At 40.9% G+C, this 20,536-nt stretch overlaps 1 protein-coding gene and 1 long non-coding RNA gene across 4 annotated transcripts; one reads left to right on the forward strand and one right to left on the reverse strand.

The window, feature by feature from the left end:
- Positions 1-4,123: 4,123 nt before the first annotated feature.
- On the reverse strand, positions 4,124-20,322 carry LOC106963627 (GRB2-associated-binding protein 1-like). 3 transcript variants are annotated; one of them, XM_015058648.1, is made up of 14 exons: positions 20,217-20,322; positions 19,948-20,094; positions 13,767-13,895; positions 13,224-13,389; positions 11,737-11,926; positions 10,495-11,123; positions 8,655-8,737; positions 8,459-8,568; positions 7,322-7,617; positions 6,689-6,760; positions 5,905-6,001; positions 5,479-5,608; positions 5,263-5,391; positions 4,124-4,510 (listed from the first exon to the last, which is right to left on the reverse strand). In XM_015058648.1, exons 2-14 carry the CDS (start codon positions 20,020-20,022, stop codon positions 4,325-4,327), a joined length of 2,292 nt encoding a protein of 763 aa, XP_014914134.1. In that variant the 5' UTR covers positions 20,023-20,094; positions 20,217-20,322; the 3' UTR covers positions 4,124-4,324. The 3 variants fall into 3 exon arrangements, with proteins under 3 accessions (XP_014914134.1, XP_014914136.1, XP_014914135.1); XM_015058650.1 differs by having other exon boundaries at positions 19,948-20,081; positions 20,215-20,322; XM_015058649.1 differs by lacking the exon at positions 20,217-20,322 and having other exon boundaries at positions 19,948-20,207.
- Positions 13,905-15,239, forward strand: LOC106963628 (uncharacterized). Its single transcript, XR_001428225.1, has 2 exons — positions 13,905-14,466; positions 14,498-15,239. It is a non-coding gene; the product is annotated as an uncharacterized LOC106963628 (long non-coding RNA).
- Positions 20,323-20,536: the final 214 nt, after the last annotated feature.

Below are 20,536 nucleotides of genomic sequence, written 5' to 3' on the forward strand. Positions count from 1 at the left end.
GACGTCAACCGAATCTGCTTCCTCTGTTTGCACTGTTCTGGGTAAGCGTGGCTGTTTTAAAGGGAATTAAAAGACTCACTACAGCCAGGAGCCAAACCACTAGGGTCAAAGGTCAAAATCCTGCCACCAACCCAAAGAGGAAAAGCTGCAGTGATTCTAAAGAAAGTCTTATTTCAGTTATATGACATAAACTAACCCAAACATTCAACACTGAACCAAAATTAGACAAATAAATACCTCAAAAGGTCTAAATATTCACAGACAAACATACTTTGGAGACAAGTAAATTTCTTTAACTCACCAGGAATTTTGGTTTTCCTCATCAAAACAAGTTGACACTAAAGGGGAACATGAATGCAGGAAATATCAGGCAGTAAAATAATTAAAATATAAGATACAGAAACAGACTAACTAGGAAGAGTCTGTAAACAGCTGTGCGAATTATGGCTGATTCAACTGATAATTTAGCAGATATTTGTGATTTCCTAATAATCATTTAAAGGCCAGAAAGAGAAATGGAGCGACAGTCAGAGTGAAGGAAAGGTTTCTTCAGAGTTTAACGTAAACATCTGAACTCTCCAGGACAAATCTGACATTCTTATTTTTCTTCTAAAGTCAAAAAACAAAACAAGAAGAACATCCATTTGAGCCAAAATGGCCGACTTCCTGCTTGGTATGTAAAATGGGTCCATGAGGCATTTCTCTAGGTTCTGATGGTTTGATGCGTTAACTCGGTTACATAAAAGCAGTGGGAGGAGTGGATGTTTAAGTTGGAGCACATCACCCAGTTTTAAAGTCCCTGGCTCCCTGTAGCTCAGAGATCAGACTTTAAAACACTGTTAGATTATAAATCACTGAACAGCTCAGCACCACAATACATTAAAGGTCTGCTGTTGTCATAGCAACCTTCCAGAACCTCTCAGGTCTCCTGGTTCTGCATCCAGAACAAGAGCCAAACGAGGAGAAGCAGCATTCAGCTTCTATGCACCACAAATCTGGAACAAGCTTCCAAAAAACTGCAAAACACCAAGTTCCTTTAAATCTAGACTAAAAACTCAGCTGTTTAGAGTTGTTACTGAAATCTAATCATGAATCAATAATCTGATGTGCAAACTGTAATGTTGTTGACGTGTTTCTATGACTTTGTAATCTTGAGTTTAATGATGTAAAGCACTTTGAAATGCCTTGTTGCTGAAAGGAGCCATACAAATAAAATGTGATTGATGGATATTCAATGATCCTCCATCCATCCATTTTCTGCTGGTGTCTCTCCAGCTAACGTTCTGGACGAGAGGCGGGGTCACCCTGGACAGGTCGCCAGTCTGTCTCCATGACCATAATCACTTATTATTGATTCATGTTTAGGAATTGATTGAAATGTGATCAGCTGTCCTCTGTCACTGATTCAATCCAGATTTTCTACTGATAAAAGCCCAGAGAAATCAATAGATCAATAAATTATTTACTCCATATTCAAATATTTTCCAAACAAGGAACCCAGATATCTCAGCCGGGCCACGAACACTCAGAACCTACTGGTACCAGTTTGACTCAGAGTTCCTGGTTGAAATCAGGTGCTGCAGCTCTGCATCACAAACAGAACCAGAACCGGGCCCAGTTCTGGTTCTGCCCAGCAGCTCAAAGAGAGAAAACACAGTCAGGACTGGAAACCAGAAGAAAGTGGAGGTAAAACTCACCTGGTCGGACCTTTACTTCTCCTTCTGTTCACACAAACCGAGTCGGAGCGAACTGGAGAAAAGTCTCCAGAACTCGCCACACCTGAGGCTCCGCCCCCTCTCACAGCACAGGTGTGCTCACCTGATAAAATGCTAAGAATCCTGCTGTCTGATCATCATTACCTGGAAATAAATGTTTAAAAACAACAAATTCACATTTCAGTCAATATGTTCTTTGTTTAAAATAATTAATGGAGATTTTAAGTTTTGTCTACGAAGAACTTTATAAACCAACCAATGCTGCACCAGGTTTCTGCTCAGCATGAAAGAGCAATAAACCTCCAAAATTATTTTCTTCTTGTTCTACTTTGATCTCCATGGAGAAATTAAATCTGAGGTTCCCAGGACTGAGCCTTGAGCTTCCCCACATTCAGATGAGACGTTTCCTGCTGACACAAAGACGTCCCAGTTCTTCAGGTCAGACTGGAACCAGACTGGGCCTAGAGCACTTCAGCAGAGATCTTTTCTCAGCGGTGTACCGCTGGGTCGACAGGTGTTTCGGCCGTTTATCACCTGACGCCGTAACCAGCGGTGGCCTGTCAAGGTGATCAAGCCTGGAGGTTCTGGGTCTGTAAACAAGGTTAAGAGTTGTTTGTTTGTAGGATTAAGAGTTTCTTTATTTTTATTGGTTTGCTCTAATTAATCTGTTAATTGCTTATTGGGTTTGTTTTTTTTTAAGCTTGCGGTCGGCGGACGGAGCAGTGGCTTTGTTAGGAATAAGTTCAAGTTTTAATTGATTTGTTGTTTGATGTTCTAATTTAGGATTTTAGAGATAAATTGTTTGTTTTTTTAAGGCTAGGTTTGGTTGGTACAGGGTGTAAGTTGAGTGGTATAATGTCTAATTTTTAACCTGATTAGTTGTTTCTATTGTTTTGGAACTAAAGAAACTTGGGTTAGGGTTTTTAAATCTCTCTTTGGCGAAGTTTCAGAATTGAGATAAAAGTTTCACAGATCACAACTAGGTTTGAAATATTCTGCTATTGGCGTAGAATAATGTAGTCCAGGTTTGAAGTGTCACCCAATCCGTTTGGATTGTTTTACATCAAACCACATATCTAAAATAAATACCCCAAAATGAGTTTCAGCTTAAATTTTAGGCCACAACAAACAAGATAACGTACAAAAAAATAAAAGTTTGAATCTCCGTGGTGCAGTCGTGACAAAACAAGCAAACAAACAACCGAAGAGAAGAGGAAAGGAGGAAACCTGTCACCGAATCGACAGCTCCTCACATCCCTCTTGAACTTATAGCACCATCACTTTCTGCTGTTTTCTATTCCAACTGTAGAAGACGATCATAAAACTCATAAAATATAACTTTGAAACACAAATTCTGCAGTCATCACTAACTTACGAGACATTTGTTATTCATGTTTTAACACAAAAAAAGCTCATTTGTGTTTTATTCTAAACTTTAAACATCAGAAACACCAAATAAAGTCTGCATCTTGTTTGAACTTGTCAGAAAAAAACAGCAAATTTAAGTTACTTCCTGCATGAGCCGTAGCATCAGTAAACTAAAATGCAATTAAATTATTTTAGACAAGAAAAGATTTACGCTCACTGGCCACTTTATTAGGTACACCAAGTGAACTGATACCACAAATAGTAAATCACACAGACACTTGTGACTCAGGTTTATAGAAAATGATTAAAAAAACAGAAAATCAACAGTGAGCAGCAGCTGTGAGCATGAAAATGGTTTAAGATGGAAGTGCAAATATTCACACATTCAGATGGTTCGGTCAGAACCTGAAACAAATATAATAAAAGTGGATCAGCAGCAATTCGGTGATGCTGTTCTGATAATATAGAACAAACCTGTAGGCCTCGAAGAATGAATGCTTCTCTAAAGTTGGATGCAAATCGTGATACAGAGGTGTGTCTAACAAAGTGGCCATGGAGTATAGTTGTACAATTTAAAATAAATTACTTTTACCACAAGGATGGTAAAAAAATTCAGATGATCTACTTGTGATTTACATTCTAGCTGAACTTTTAAAGGGGCAGTATCATGTAAAAATCAACGTTTTTGAGCTTTACTTGTTAAATTATTCCCCTCATCAGATTCTTTCAAGCATGTTTGAGAAATCCTTTAGTCTCCATGGCAACCATTCAGCTGTGCAAAATGCCTGAACGGACCGAAGGCTTATTGCCTCTTTTCTCCGCTCAGCAACTCCCCCACAAAGCTCCTCCAGACTAGCCAGCAGGAATTAGCAAACACCTGGTGTAACATGAGAGTTTCAGTGAAAAGCTGGTAAAAACCATGTTAAAGGGTTAATGGAGGAGCCATGATGTGACGTCTTCCTGAAAGGTGAGTTTCAGAAGGAGCAGAAGTTAAAGACACACAGGCCCAATTTCAAGGCGTAAATTTACAATTTTTTTATGTCATACTTGACATAAGTAGAATTCTTCCAACAGAAGGTAACACAGTTACTAGATACAAAATACGTGATACTGCCTCTTTAAGGAGAAGGGAAACAAGATGTGAAGTGATTTATTGCTTTAAACAAACATTCATGTTTGATGGTGAAAGTCCATCCAAACGGCAGGCATTCCTCTGGGAGTTTTTCTTCTTCCCAGCATGCCTAGCTTTTCTCTTTTTCCGTGGACATCCTCCCATCATGCCACGCTTCCCGGGTGTTCTTCAGGGCCTTGGTCCGTTTGGGATCCACCACCACGTAGTCCACCCGCCTGCGGTCGCCGCGCGCTCGCTCATCACCTGCTGCAGCGTGATCGCTGCTACTGGGCCCACCTTCTGCAGTGGAGCGTTTCTAAAGACACACAGAGAAGATGCATGACATAAAGTTCTCATTTATATCCTGCAACAAATAAAAAGTTAAGCTTAAAGCACTGGTGTCCAAACTCTTTGCAACATAAGCCACAACTGTGAAGTTAAATCTCTTGTGTTGTGAAAAATGCAAAAATAATTCCACTGTAAAAACAAACTAAATAAATAGTATATTAATAAACTGTATTAGCCTGATTTCTATGCAGAAATGATCTGTTTAGATGTATTCTAGACAACAGTAGAGGCCCTCTACTGAAAGTATTTATATATTTAGAATAATTTAAGAAATGGAAGCATCAAATTATTTTTTTTTTTTGAGTAAACCTTTCTTAATGTTTGTGGTGCTATATACTATCAAGTTAAAATGAAAGGCAATGATTCTGTAATTAATAGATTTTGTGTTTAAGTTTTGTATTTTAAGATTATTTTGAATTTGTTTACATCCTTTTTTTAATCAGTGGAATCTGTGTGATTCTTTATGTGATCAAGGGCCACACAGAGTCATACCAAGGGCTGCAAATGGCCCCCGGGCCACACTGTTGACACCCTTGTTGTACTATATAGACACAGTTGGTTCTATGATGCCCTCTAGTGGACAAACTCCAAGCAGGTAAAATAAATCACTTATATTTGAGTAATCTAGTTATTGTTTTAAAAGTAATAGGTACAGGAAATGTTATTTTTAAGTAATTTTTCTTATTTTGGTGAAATTGATTATTATATTTTTATTTTTACCTGTCTTGTTGGAGTCGATCGTCCTGTGTGGAGGTCCAGGTCCAGATACTCCACCTGTTTTTCAGCTCGTCGTACCAATGTGTTACTGACTCCACCCTCAGAGCCGCGATGCAGCATCATCCTCAGCGACTGCAAACGAAAACAATCAGATTTTAACAAAATACCGGACATAAAAATAAGCATTTGGTGATTAAAGATGATAAAAATGTGTTTCACCTGCTCCCCGGCGCTTTGACTGAAGCTGCAGGTCACCATGGTGACGTAGCTGTCGTCGGGGTCATCAGAATCAGAGGATGGGGATGAGCTTTGGGCCGAGCTCGGCCTGAATGACCCACGAATGGACGGACTGAGACACAAAAAACACAATATTTAAAATTTATCATTTTCTAAGGATTCTTTCAAAAACTGTTTTTACTTTTTTAACACTTCATTGCTTTTATTTTTACCCTCAAGTGTATTTTACTTCTCTGAACGTGTCTATATTCATTCATAACATGTTGTAGTACTAAGCTACGACCACAGGGTGGAAGCAGAGAGCAACGCAGCTGCAGCTAATCACCGTCTTTCAGAGAGAGAACTTCAAATTTATCGTTAAATATATTTATTTCTTCCTGCTTTAGCAGAATGTTGACGCCAACTCACCCTCGAGTGAAGGTCCGAGTGACAGGTGAGCGAACAGGAGGCGGGACTTCCTGCCAGTCCTGCGACACCGGAGTTATTTCCAGAGGAGCTGGTTTTACTGAAATATTCACGAAGAACATTCAGAGCAGAGCAATGTTAATAAGTGTAGTTTGTTTGTATGTGACCCACTAAAGTGTAATGATAAAAACTTAGGCAAATCAATTCACCAATGATGTTCTAAATCTTATGTAATGGCAGCAGCATGTCAGCAGGGGGCAGCACTGCAGCATATTCTACAAATACTGAATATAACTGATTCCTGTCGTTTCTCTGGAATCTTGTTTCAAAAGCATAAAGCTGAAAATCTACAAATACAAGTCAGCATCTTTAGTGTTTGCAGGAGCAACACAAACATTAATTATTCACCTTTCCATGTCTTGCATCTTTAGGTTTGTATGTGTGCTGCTGCCAGAACCTTTTTCTGCAGACTTGTCAGGTAAACTGGGTGCAGATTAATAATTAAAACCAAAAGAGGCAAATTGGGAACAGGAGAGTCACGAAATGACAGAGTTACACAAGGAGGGAAGGAACTATGAACTCCTTCTTACTGTTTCGAAATGGCTCAGTAAGTCGATGATAGACTAAAGCTGCACAAACAGAACTTAAAAGGTAATGTTTTCTAACACATCAGTAAGGTCTTCACTAGTATTACATGTTACACAATGTGTTTAAGCGATACATTTCAATACGTGTCAAACTCAAAACCCTCTAAAGCCAGATAGTTTTGCAGGACTGAAGTTTGTACCTTTTGTTTTCTGTGTGGCCTCTGCAGGGATCTGGCTGCTGCTCTTCTCCACAGACTGACTGCCACAAACTCCTGCAGAGGCGTCATTTTAGGTAGAAAACAGCTTTAGGATTTTATACTTTAACAAATCAGTTGTTTTGTGCAATCAGAATGAAAAGGCAATGTTAATTATATGTCACCTTTCAAAAAGACAAAGAAAATTACAGTCAGCAAACACATAATTTTTAAATAAAGAACTGGGAATGCTTTTCATCTAACCAGTTAGGTTTTGAATGTTGGTGTAAAACATTTAAAAACACCAAAACAAGATAAGACTGAGATTTGAATTCCAGGGATCATTTCAAGCAAGGACACAGCAGACCAGTTCACCAACCCGTTTCCTTATTTTTGCTCTGGTCATAAATGTAAACCTTTAATCTCAAATCTTAGAATCAGAAAGACGTAAAGTAAAATATGTTTTGTTTAAGAAGCATCACTTTGTTATCAAACAAAAAACCCAGTAGGGGTTTTGACTAAAGACGATCTTTGTTTTGAGTATCGTTTTCTGCATCATAACCTCACAATAACAGAAGTCTCAGTGCATCACGAAGCTTCATCTGCCCAACAATAATTTCCCGTCCAGCTGCCACTGACCTTTCCGCTGAGGTTTCAGGTTGCGGTGGATTGGAGGAGGAACGACTTCAGCTTCACCTACGCTGGTGTTGTGCATCGTATTCCTCCGCAGGGGCGGGGTGGAGGGAATGACTGGAGTCATTGTGGAATTACGAAAACCCATGTGGGCAGGTGGAGGCACTTGCCTCCCCAGCGACGCTAGGTCACCTGCAGCAGCAACGGGACAGGCGGGTAGGGAGGAGGTGAGTGGAGTCATTGGGACGTAGTTGCCATCTTGGAGCTCAGCAGTAGAGTCTGATGGACCCCCTGGATTAGCCCTGGATTGAAAACAACAACTTTAGGTTAGAATTAAAAAATACAAAGTTTCTGCAAATGTTTTAAAGTAAAAAATCTTCAACCAGCAAGTAGGTTTTATAGCTGAATCCTAAATCCAACCTTCTTTTAGCTTTTAAGCTAATTTTTCATGTTTTTTCCTACACTGTGTGTATTGCGTTACTGTAGATTAACATGCTATCAGTCAAGCAATCAATGAAGTTTATTTGTTGCACATTTCAGCAGCGAGGCAGTTCAAAGTGCTTACCAGCTTAAAAACACAAAAAGAGATAAAAAGTGATGCTAGTGCTAATAGTTGCTATTGTTATTTTGCTTCTTTTAGCTTTTTAGCTAATTTTGTTTTTTTGCAAGAGTTTTTTCACTCTGCATGGAGTATTTTACTGTAGGTCCCAACCTAGAGGCTACTGTTAGTATTTCAATTAGGTTTTTAGCTCATTTTAGCTCAGAAGCTGTTCTGACCTTACAGTTTAGCTTTGCAAACACAGTTCTACACACATATTTAACACCCTTTATGTGGGATTTTTGCATTGACTGATTGTTTTCCCTCCTCTTCTACAGATTTTCTACTTGTGTTTTGCAGGCTTTTGCTTCATTTCTGCAAGTCTCAAATGTTTCTGCAATATTCAGCTGCCTTACAGCATCCAGCTAGCATCTCCACAGGAGACGCATTTTGTTCTAGTTATAAGTTACATTACGTCCTTCTGCTTTAATTAAACCGTTAAAAGCTCAACAGTAAGCCGTTTCTCCATTTGAAAGAAGAGCTTTGATGTAAAAATGTTTTTCAAAACCTCAGCAACATGACGAAGTGTTTTAGTACTGACTCACCTCGCTGCAACCGGGGGCTCGTTGGTGGAGGCGCTCATGGGAACATAACTTTCATCCAGATCGTCATCTTCAGAACAAAGGCTTCCCAGAGGAACCATGCCTTTATTAAACTGGGAGAAAGAACGGACAGGAGGGAACATGACTTAAAGATGAGCAATGATTTGAACGGTTATGGCATTGAAAGTGGTTGACTCACAAAGTAGGTGTTGAAGCTCTCGCTGAACTCAAACATGGTGGCTCTGTCAGGCTGAGACCAAGGAATGAAGACAGATTCGCTCCCTGGAACAGATATTAAAAAACCTGCATCTTAAAATGTGACTTCATCAACATCCCCCCTGTGTCGACATGGATTCCTCCCAAATTACGTGAAATGAGTCAAAATCAGAAGATAAAATCATGTTGTTTATGTATTATTTGGATCTCTGCAAACATTTTTAAGGAGAAAACTGAGAGTGATGGGATGTGGACTTAGACGAGGCTGGCACAATCCAAGCTGTGTGTCATATTTCATGTTGACAGCTGTACACATCCTCCTCATTTCAGTGTTCATGCTGCTTTTTTATAACGAAACATTTATTGCAAAAGTAATTAACAGGCCGTGAAATCATTTCTACACAATAACATCTTTGTTTTGTTGAGGGGTAAAGTTCTCATCTTCTTAATAACTGCAGTTCTGGTGAAATTACTCCGAACACAAGCAGGAGTTTGTTCCACTAAGCATGAAATCTGCAGCCCTGCCACCTGAGACCAGTAAAGCTTCTTAAAAGTAGTTTTCTGATCTCCTGTGAGCCTCAAAGGTCACGACAAATCTTACTCCTGCAGCGACAAAAAAATGCTTTCATTTTTAGATAAACCATTTTAATTGTAAAATATTTAGCACCATGCAGAGTGTTTATGACAACAAAACTTTTCAACAGTTTTTATCCAACTTAATGTTAATTTATGGTCAAGTTTCCTACTTTGTGGAAAGCTTTCTCGTAAAAATGTAATTTGTTCATTTTCTACTTGTTAAAGTTTACTTTAAGAATCTCTTTCATTTTAATTGATTTGTTTTACACACACATATATATATATATATATATATATATATATATATATACACATTTGATTAAAGAGTTCTGTACACAAAGTATTATTACCAATGTATTAATATAATAATGAACTACCTCTCAGAGCTGCAAGCGATTGGTCTTGCCATTCGCTGAGGTTGCTAGGTAACAGATTGTGCTTCACTTGCTAGGTGTTATGGTGCGTTCACACCAAATGTGTTACACGCGTCAAAAATGCGTCAGACGCTTCAAGATCAACTAATAACTGCATGGCTGGATTCGAAGCTGTCAGCCATCTTTGAATGCAGATGGCTGACATTTTGCTCTACACCCACACAGGTGCGTCTGGTTTACATACAAAGTCTATGTGTAGGGCGCATTAGAGTGTCAGAATCGCTGTAGTCGTCGTTTTCCGTTGTCAGTGTATTTGTTGGACGCTCTGGATGCATCAAATGCTCCAAACGGTTCAAATCGTGCCGCGATGGGCCCTCGACGGGCCTGCACATAGACTTTGAACATAAACCAGACACACCTGATGTTCAGAACATGTTTGGTGTAAACGCACCATTAGGCAACGCCTGCTGATTTGTGGTGTTACATTCTAAAGGTTTTTGAAACGCCTTGTTTTCCAGATACCAAAAAACATTAACTTATTGCTAAAACCTGACTGAGTCTTGTTTTAAGTGCTTTGGTTGTTTCTACAGAAGTAGAGTCTCAAATGGAAGAACAATTTGTGAATTTGGTCCCTTTAATTCCTAGCAGGAAGTTGTGGTTGTTTTGAAGCAATCTGATTGGCTGATGTAGGTTGTTTTTTTTTGTTTTTTTGCTTTGCACTACACTGCCCCCTACTGGTTTGGCATGTTTGAAACAACTCTCAGGGGTGAACTGGTGTGGATTCAAGTGGATGTAACCTTTTCTGAATCCTCCGCGTACAATATTTGTTATAATTGATGTAGCAGAGATATTCTGCAGTAATGACGCTGTTACCTCTTGTCAGTGTTCCTCTGCTGATGCCCTCATCCCTCCTCTCCGGTTCAGAGTTGGCTCTTGGTTGCCCACCAGGCCCTGTGAAAACCGCAGCGATCTCTCCATGCAGTGTGACGGTGGGGGGCTTGGGCGGCCGAGGGGGAGGGGGCGGGATGGCGGCGTGGAGCTCGGCCTGAGTTAGCGAGTCCACGCTGGGCGTAGAAGAGGGCCGGCGTGGGGGAGGCGGCTGAGGGGTGGATGCCGGACGGGGGACCTGGTAGCCACTCATGGCGCTTGAAGGATGAGCGCCGGAGCGGTTGTCATCGCTGAGCGGTACGGCAGCCGGACGCAGGTGGAAATCTAAGGAGTGCTTCCTGGGATGAGGGGAGGGGTGGCCGTGGGAGCGGGCGGCTCGTCTCTGGAAGTCGGAAGTCATGGTGGCGTCCAGGGACTGGCTGAGGGGGCTCGCCATGGCAACCACTGTCCAAGGAGCTGACCTGAGCCCGGACGAGGACGGAGGCGGAAGGCTGCTTGGAGGAAGAGAAGAGGAGGAAGAGCAGGAGGAGGAGGAGGAGAAGGTGGCCGAGGGAGGAGGGTAGAGGTGGTCACTGTAGTCCGTCTCAAGAGAGGTGGATGAACCCAAAGCAGGCCTGAAGGTAAAGATACAAACAAGTGACGGATTACACCTGGTGCAAACTTTACCTCCTTAAATCCAGTAACTTGTGGCTGCAGCTTTTTTTCTCTGACTGTTCCAGTCCAGCGAAACAAATGAATCCAGAAGAAACAGAAATCTCTTCATCAGCGCAGGCGAACTCTGCCTGCAGTGTTTTTATGGTGAACTGTAGCGTGACGGTGGGAGAAGTCAGCCCTGGTAGAAACATGTGGGTTGAACTCCAAATCCTTGTTGCTCTTAAATGCAACAAGTCAAAACCTGAATCTCTTTGGTCCTTTGTTCTCCAGATGGTTTTATTCAGGATGAATCTTTTAGGAGTTGTTCAAACAAAAATAAACAGTTTCCTCAGTAAAACTCACAGCGACTTATTGGCTAATCCTTTTGTTTGATCACCATTTCCTTTGCTCTGCTGCCGAAATTCAGAATCATAAGATTGAAACCAGTTTTAGTACCAATTGGTGAGATGCATATCTTGGTAAAGCTCCCAACCTCCCACATTTGAATGATTATTTTAATTTACTAATTTAATACAAGTTAGGACCAAAATCCGAGGTTGGAGGTTCTTTAATTTAGCCTTATTGGTTGTTTACCTGGTGTGACTCTGGCAGTTTGACAGCCACAGGTAGTCGTCCTCTGCACTGCTATCGTGCTCCAGGTGACGCACGCTCACGGGGTCGTATGGGGGTGGGATGGACCCCGTTACCATGGTGATAGTAGGCGTGCCTCTGGTTGCGGTCACGGAGGCGGAGGCAGAGTTGGACCGTAATTGTCTTTCTGCAGCTAAAGTGGGAAAAAAGCCGTATTATGTCTGCACAAATCAACAATATGCAACCAAAACATTGTTGCTACTTTTCCAAACCGCATTTTTAAACTAACTCCGTTGCGCTCAGCTGTCTGTTCAAACCAAAGAGCCTGCTTGAAGAAAAAAAAAAAAAAACATGTTTCTTCTGAGAACACAGCTGACAACTCATCATCACCTCCCATAAATCATGACATCTACATTTAATGACATCTTCATTTGGTTCTATTTAATTGCTGGCGTGTCTAGTTGTGGTGATGCGTCAGGATTTGGAGTTTCCTCCCTCAGGCTGGAGGTTAGGATTAAAAGCAATAGATGGAAAAACTCATTTGTACCCACAGAAACCAGATCCCTCCATTTGTGAGTTACAACTCTGTTTTTTTGTATTCGTGAATCGGCGCTTGCGTGCTTTGTCTGTTTCCAATATTGTCTATGCACTTTTATGTCATTTTGTGTGTTTGAAATACCTGGTTGGGAAATAAATTTCCCCTTTGGGGATAATAAAGGAACTGAACTCAACTGAACAATGCGGAAGAAAGAATTTAAGAGACATGGCAGAGCTGATGGTCAGCTTTCCAGAAACCACTGATGTGCAGGAACAAGAACCTCTTGGGTCAACAGACAATAGTCTGAAAAGGGAAGACTGTCCAGTGAGCAGCTGGTGTGTGAATGAAACTGTCTTTTTGATGCCAGAGGGGAAATCAAGATGATCAACAAAACAAGTCTCCATGTTAAGGTCAAGATTTGGTGACTCAGGATTATGGTTTCATGTTTCGATAAGGAGCTTCTTCTACTCCAGACAAACAGATATCATGGAAGAGTAGCAGACAAACGTGCAGCAGCTGCGCGACGGTATCCTGTCTCCCAAAAAAATCCTCCAATCGGAGGATTTTCCACGAATAATTTGGAGTCAGGAAAATCTGCGAATGTGTGAATTTGTGGATATTGACTTGCTAAGTATGTGAGTGTTCACTGTGCAAATCCAGTTTAACCACAAAGAGAAAATTATAACACGATGTAGTCAATCACGTGTCTGAAAGTAAACACGGTTGGTGTCTAGAAAGAAGCTGGTGTCCTATTGAGACACTTTACTCTCATCTGAGTCGCTGGCACACAACCCAAAGGACCTTTCATCCATATTTTCCTCTACATGTTCTTCCTTTTTCTCCTCCTACCAGTTTTCACACTGACTCAGTCGCTGCCCACACGGACAAACTAAAGGCAAGCAAAGCACAGCGAGCGGGACGTGTTGGATTTGGCTCATTTTTTTTGTGGTACCGTCGTCGGTAGGGTTGAAGCCACACAGGAGGCAGATGGATGTGACCCAGCGGTTCATGTCGTCCTCGGACTCGGCCACCAGGTACCAGGTCCTCTCCTCGGTTCGCAGGTCGAAGACGAAGCTGCTCTCCAGCTCCTTCTTGGTGAAGGAGAGGCCGGCGTCGACCTGGAGCAAAGGAAGAGTGGGGAATGAGGAGAGTCGGGTTTCTGAAAGTCTGTTAAAGCGTTTAACTAACCGTCTCCTGACAGACGGTTGGAAATATACTACTGCAAAAAATAAAAATAAATCCGTTTTTTTAATGGATTTCCTTCAAGCAGACACTTTCTTGTAATGAATAATTCTTCAGGTTTTCATAATGTTAATTTTTTTTCCTTGTACTTTGGCTGATTGGCTGCAAGACATTTGTTTTTATTTGGTTTACTTTTAGTGGGTTTAAAGAGGCACCTAAACTAAACGAAATAAATCATCGTAGTCGCTAGTTACATCTTTGATCCAGAATGTCATGATGACACTTTTTTTTCATCATATTTTGGTGTTTTTACCTGCTCACACAGATTCAAGTTGATGGTCCCAATCGGCCGCCGGGAATGCTGGTTCTTGTAGTACTGCAGAACGTCTGGTTCTCCACTCAGTCGGCCACTGCGCAGGACGAACCACCGTCTTTTCCATGCCTGGTAAAATACAGTCATTACAGAGACACTGAAGTTTTTGTCCACATAACAAAATGTAACACCGTTAAAATAAGAGCATAAATGGCTTTTTGGACCTTCCATAATGTCTCTTAATAATAAAGAATCAACTTGTTTTAATACCAGATGCAGAAGGGTTAGCAGTTTTCCAATTTTCTGTTGAATGCGTTCATTTAATTTCCACAACAGAATGAATATGATTTAAGCTATTTGTACTTTTTAATGTGTGACTAGTTTTTTTATTTTTTTTTATTTTAATTTATGAGTTTTTAAACGGTGGAGTACAAATTTCATTGCCTATTTTTGTCTGAGGACACAACAGTGAAGTTATTTCTTTATTTCTGTTTCACTCAGAGCACCAGCATTTTAGACTATCTTTCTTTTGATTCTTTTCAAAACTATTCGATTTTGTTTTAAATCATTTCCCACAAACATCAGCAACTCATACTAGAAAATATAGCTATCCTCATTTTGCAAAAGATTTGTTTTTTTTCTTAATTGCAGAGGTAAACATGAGAAACCAGCTGACCAGATGTGCTGGAGCTGTGGTCGGGTTGCTAGGTGACCGTCTATGCTCAGCTGAGGTTGCTAGGTGATGGGCTGGTATTAGCTGGGGTTGCTAATTCAGGGGTAGTCTTTCTCATTTGTGACTTAACAATCCAGAGGTTTTTGAAATGTCTCATTTTTCAGACACCAAAAACAGTAAATTATTCCTGAAAACTATTTAGGTAATTTTTTAAGATCTTTGTTGAAGCAGTAGGGACCCAAAGGGAAGTACAAAAAAAACAAAAAAAACAAGCAAAAGGTCAATTTTGCATAATACGTCCCGTTTATCCCCCAGTCTTTTCCTTTTGCGGAGCCAGATCCTCGGTTCTGTTCGGTTCTGTTCAGTTCTGTTTGGTTCTGTTTGGTTCTGTTCGGGTTAGTTCAGTGCCTTGCTCACACCGGGTCTGTTTAAGTTTTTCCCTTTTACAAATAATTCATCACCGTGCCACACTTCAGCAGTCGTCTGCATCGGCGCTGCAAGCACTTTCCTGACAGCTTTTTTTTTTTCAAAGCGTCATGTTGCATTTGTAGCATTTTCTGCTTTAAACTAGTTTTATGCAGGCAAAACTAAACAGTTACTTTTTGGATTATCAAGGTTACAAATCGCTGCTCCAGACTTTAATTTTGGACTTCATAAACAAAGTGGCTGCTTGTAAGATCAGATTATGAATGTTTTTCACTTTTTCTCCTACACACGTCACTATTCTGACTGAAGACGGCTGCTGTCCTCATGTCCAGGGTTTAATGCTCCGGTAAGCACAAACTAAACGTAAAACCAAACATGACCCACATGCAGTGAGCTGCTCAATGTCTGACGCTGCTCTCTGGATGCCGTCATCACGCAACAGGCATTGTGGGTACAGACCATCTTCCTCCATGAACCAGAGAGCCACAGAATGACACCTCATATTTTAGACATGACTCACAACCTGAGTGTGTGTGTGTGTGTGTGTGTGTAGGTGTGTGTAGGTAGAGTGTGACCGTGATTATTTAAAGGTGTGAAGTGGAGCAAGGAGAAACATTTTAAAGTGAATTTGCAGCTTATATTCAGAGGAGAAAGATTAGTTTGTAAAAGCTTCAGTTTATTTGCGTTAATGTTCAGCTTCTCTGTGAGGAAATTAACTTCAACTTGTCCAAAACCAGAAATCCCTGCTTATCCCTGCTGACCAACGTTTCAAAGCAAAACCAACAGGACCAAAAACCCAGCAGCCGTGTTCAAATGATCAAAGTTTGTGCCAATTAGGCACCGAGGCACATTCCCCTTTCTTTCTCTCCAAACACACACAGGAAGAGGAAGTAGCTGAACAGGAAATGCTGGTAAGAGATGGCAGTGGAAGTGGCTGTTTATCCTCTTTCCCCCTCAGTCCGTTTGATAATCGTTTGTCTTCAAGCTGCTGGTCCAATGAAAGCAGCAGGGCGGCTGCTGCTTGCAGGCAAATATTTTCCTGCACCTTCTAACTTGAGAAACTTTTGAGCCGTTTCTATTTTGATCCGGAGTCTTTTTAACAGCTGAATTATTATTTTACAGTTTAAGACGTGAAACCTCCCCATACAAACCAGTCTTTAAAACCAGTGGTTTAAACTTCAGCACTGTAGCTCAGTTTATTTATTTGTTCAAGTTTCACTATGAATTGTTTATTTTACATTCATAAAATGTCAGTTTGAAACGATAACTGCTTGTATTTTACTGTATTTTGTTGTTGGAATAATCAGCATATTGTTTTCATTCAGGTTAATTAAAAGTTATTAGTTTGTCTGGGAAAAGTTCAAACCATAAAAATGATCTATTCTATATTAGTAATTCATTGTTACCTTTCAAACTAGTTGAGCTGTTTTCATTTAGGGAAGTTTTTTTATTCTCGTCTTTATTTCTAAAAAGCCGGTTTTCTTTTTCAGCTCCTGAGTAAAACAGAAAACTTCGCCTGGAGCCGCCAGCAGTCATTAGACTTGGAGTTAATAAGTGATAAAATAAGATTGTTTCTCTAATAGATCTCATCTGGGATGACTTCATTACTGGCTTTTTGGAAAAACCCCAGAGGATTTTCCTCAAACCTGAGATTCTCTTTAGTGCTTTCAAACTAATTAACCCACCCAGACAGAAACCGTCTGACTCTGTAAATAAAAACACCCAAACGGTGACGTCTGCTCGGCCATTTATGTCAGGAACGTAAAACTCACCAACATTTCAGACATAAAAAACGCTTTTTTGAGAAATGTGAATGTTTTAGATGTCCTTTTTGAAGGAGAAGAGCGACGGCAGCTGTTGAGATAAAGACAGGAAATAATCAGGAGGTGTGGCGTTTGGTTTCACCTACTGAAGACAATGCGTCCATGTGATCAAACGTTTCACTCCCTGATCTTTTTTCGCCTCAGCCAAACGCCCAGGATGGACTGCTGGCTCAGTCACCTACGCTACTGCAACAACACGTCTTGGTGTCATTGTCCCAACTCTGACCTACGACCCTAAAACTCACAACTTTTGAGATGAGAGGTGCAACTGTCTCCAAGAAACGGTACAGGAAGTATTGTTTTTGTTGTCTGGACCCAGAAGAATCTCAGTCTGTGACATTTTACACAGAATAAACCAAAAAGCAAGCAGCTAATTTTTTACATCTGATCTGGGCTAAAACGAGAAGCAGCAAAGTGTTTCTCATTCACTCATTTTCAGGGAAATATCATTTCTCTTTGAAATGATATTTCAAAGAGAAATGATATACTTGATATAATGATATCAAGTATCATTATTACTTGATAATCATTATTATCAAGTAATAATGATAAGCTCTCTTCCTGCGACAGTCTCCTCAAGCTCCCTAATGTTTCCTCCTTTGACCTTTGAACTCAGGAAGAGGGCACAATGGCTCTAAAATAACACTTCCTCCTTCCTGCCGCTAAACTAAAATTAACACTGCATCTTAATTTGAAAATTTCCCCCCCATCTGCTAACTCTTGACGCTGAGACAATTAAAAAATGTCACGTTTAATTTATGGCAGAGTTTCAGGTGACCATAAAACACGTCACTGTTCTGCAGAGACACCGGATCCAAACGCTCAGATCCTGTTCCTAATCAGTAAAACCAAATTGGAAAAAATCAAATAAAATCACTGTTGAATTAGAGTCGTTAAACTGTTTTTAGCGGCTCTCAGTCTATTTATGTGCTGAAGCTTGTCTAAGGTGATCATAATGTCAGAAAAGCTTCAATAAATCTCCTTTCTGGGTTTCATTTCCACAAAACGGTTTTAAATCATCTGTAATTATCAACTTCAGGTTTGAGCGTTCACATTATTTCAGTTTCTGAACTAACAAGCAACAAACAAGGTCTTAATAAAAAATAATACTTTAAGTCGGTACCAATATACTCTGAAGCTGAAATCAATTAACTTCAACAACAACTAAATGTTTTAGTTTAGTTTAGATTCCCATTAGTGGGTGATTTTGTATTAAGTCAGCTCATCAGATGATGTGAGAAGGTTATACCAATACAGTACAGGAAAACAGGAAGTACTCCCTTTTTAAATTAAAATTATATATAACTTTCATAAATATGATTTGTAATTTTTCATTTTTATTTTCACTCTGTCGTTTTAAATCATGAGACAGATAATCTGTGAAAACATCAAACTCCTCTGCCTCCTCCCTGTTCTGGAGAAATGAACCGCTCAGCCGCTGGCGGCTCCAGGTGGAACGAGCGGAAAGGAAGCGCGTGAGCAGCGCCTACACAAGCTTGATGGACATGCTAAGACACCTACTCCTCGTTCCGGTTGTTTCTGACAGATTTGTGCAGATGGCCTGTGGATGACTTGATTTCTACACAGATTATGTTTTCCTGCATAATCTGGAAAACTGCAGAAACATCTATAGATATTTACAGACGTTTCTTGTTTTATTGCGGCACCCCTCTGTGGAAAACATGATGTCCAGCAGAGCAGGACCAAGCTGTCCAGACCGGGATGACCCGTGCTGAAAGTCCAAGCCAAGAACGACGTCAGCGCTCTGGGTTTTGGATGTGATCAGCCCGTCTCCGTTTGCTCTAACAGGCTCTGAGAGGCTCCAGCACTGAGAGAGGAGGAGATGCATCCAAAACGCTGCATGAGGAAGAAAACAGCCTCATGCAACGTATGAAATGCATAACTTTTGCAGATTTTTCTCGTTTCTAAGACCCTCGGGGGGCGTGTCTGCAGCATGTTTGTGAGTGTAGCTGAAGTTACAAAATCGACCTCGTCCTGCTTGGCGTTCCTGTGTTTCCAAATCTGCTAAATCTCTAGGAGAGGCCTCTTTCTTTCCCAAACAGGCCCAGCTGAGAGCGATTAGTTGATTACATAACACACGAGCGCACACACTGAGGTTTCCACTGAGGGAACTTTAACCATATTAACATGAACACACGGCTGCTGCTGCTGCCATTACGCTGCAGGTCTTTGATCGTGTGTTGACAACAGAAACACAGCTGGACGCAGTGTGTTTATCCACACACCGCACTGTGGATACCACCATCTAAATGTCTGATTTTCCTTCTTCTTCCTTGTTTGCCCCTTATTAACCCAATCAGCTATGATTATAATTGAGACAGAATCAAATCTTCTTTATAATTTTATTTTTTTTAAACTTTCCTGTTATGAGTGTTTTTAAAGTGCAACGATCTCAAATTCTCAACTTGAAAAGTTGCGTTTCTATATTCTACATTATTTGCTCCCTTCTCATAGCATCAAGTCCAAATATACTTCTTCTTTTTTGCATGTCATTATTCCTCCCAGACTTCCCTTCCACACATACTTCCTAAGGAAGGAGGGCAAACGACAATAGAAGAGGAAAAGAAAGTCCAGTGAATGAGTGAAAGAGAAAGAAATGGAGGGCTGTGAAAAGAAAACAACTTTCTCTGGAAATATGGAGATTATGAGAAAACATGGAAAGGAGAAAGGAGATTAGCTCAACTCACTGGTGAGGCATGTCAGAAATGTGGGGTGTGTGTGAAGCTGCTGCTGCTGCTTTACTGGAAAGTGAGTCCAGCTGCTGTCCAGCAAAAAAACAACATGTGGTAAATCCAAATGTCGCTTTTTCTAAACAGCCTGTGTGTCTTTTTTATGTCGTGGAGGAGAAAACACAGGAAAAACCCAAACAGAGTCAAGGTTTTAGTTCTAAACCCAATTTATATTTGTGTAAAAAGTCTTTCTGACTTGCTCAGATCAGCTTTTAACACTTTTTATTGATGATCCACAGAGCAAAGCAAAGTTTAATCAGAGTGAAACATGACAGCTGCGCTCGATGTTTAACTGCTTTACAACTGGGACTTGAGGAAATGACTCCTTGTGTCAACAGTGATGACACACACACACACACACACACACACACACACACACACACACACACACACGCACACACACACACACACACAGAGAAAACTTCAGGGTTTAATTTAGAAAATACTCAGGAGAGAATCCCTGAGACATGATGTTCAGTTGCTTTGTTTTTAAAGGAAATGTTACTCACATAACGGCGCAGTTTTTTCTCTGGAGGTGATTTTCGCAGCCAGCCTTCACACACCACGTCTGCTGCTCCGCTCATCCTCAGCCTGGTCAGGTGTCAAATTAAAATATCCAATCCGTCAACCAGGACCGCTGAGCCTGAAGAGAGGAGTCAGTGCAGATCGATTTGAGGAGATGTGTTCAGTCAAACTCCCGTCAGGATGTTAAGTTTGCAATCCAGTTTCAGAACAGAAGAGTTTTCCCAAAATGCCAGGAATTTAAATCGGCTTACTTCTTCTACGTGTTGTTTTCCTTCCTCCTGTGATCCAGATCACATCTCATCCCCACATGGCCGAGCCGCTCCGAGTCGCTCCAAGTCAGCGAGTCACGCCTCCTCCTCCTCCTCCTCCTCCTTCTCCTCCTCTTCCTCCATGGGTTTCCACTTCCCAGCAGAGCCACGCCCTCCTCTCCCTGCTGCTGCTGCGATAACCAAACACAATGCCTCAGCTCGGACATTCCTTCTCTCCTCCCTGGTTTTTCCACTCCTCCTCTTCCTCACTCCTCCCGTTCTGCTCCACAGATAAACAGGAAACTCCCCCTGTGGGTCTGAATGT

The sequence above is a fragment of the Poecilia latipinna genome, unplaced genomic scaffold (assembly GCF_001443285.1).
Source record: "Poecilia latipinna isolate Pla-1442-1.1 unplaced genomic scaffold, P_latipinna-1.0 Scaffold1559, whole genome shotgun sequence".
Lineage (NCBI taxonomy): Eukaryota > Metazoa > Chordata > Actinopteri > Cyprinodontiformes > Poeciliidae > Poecilia > Poecilia latipinna.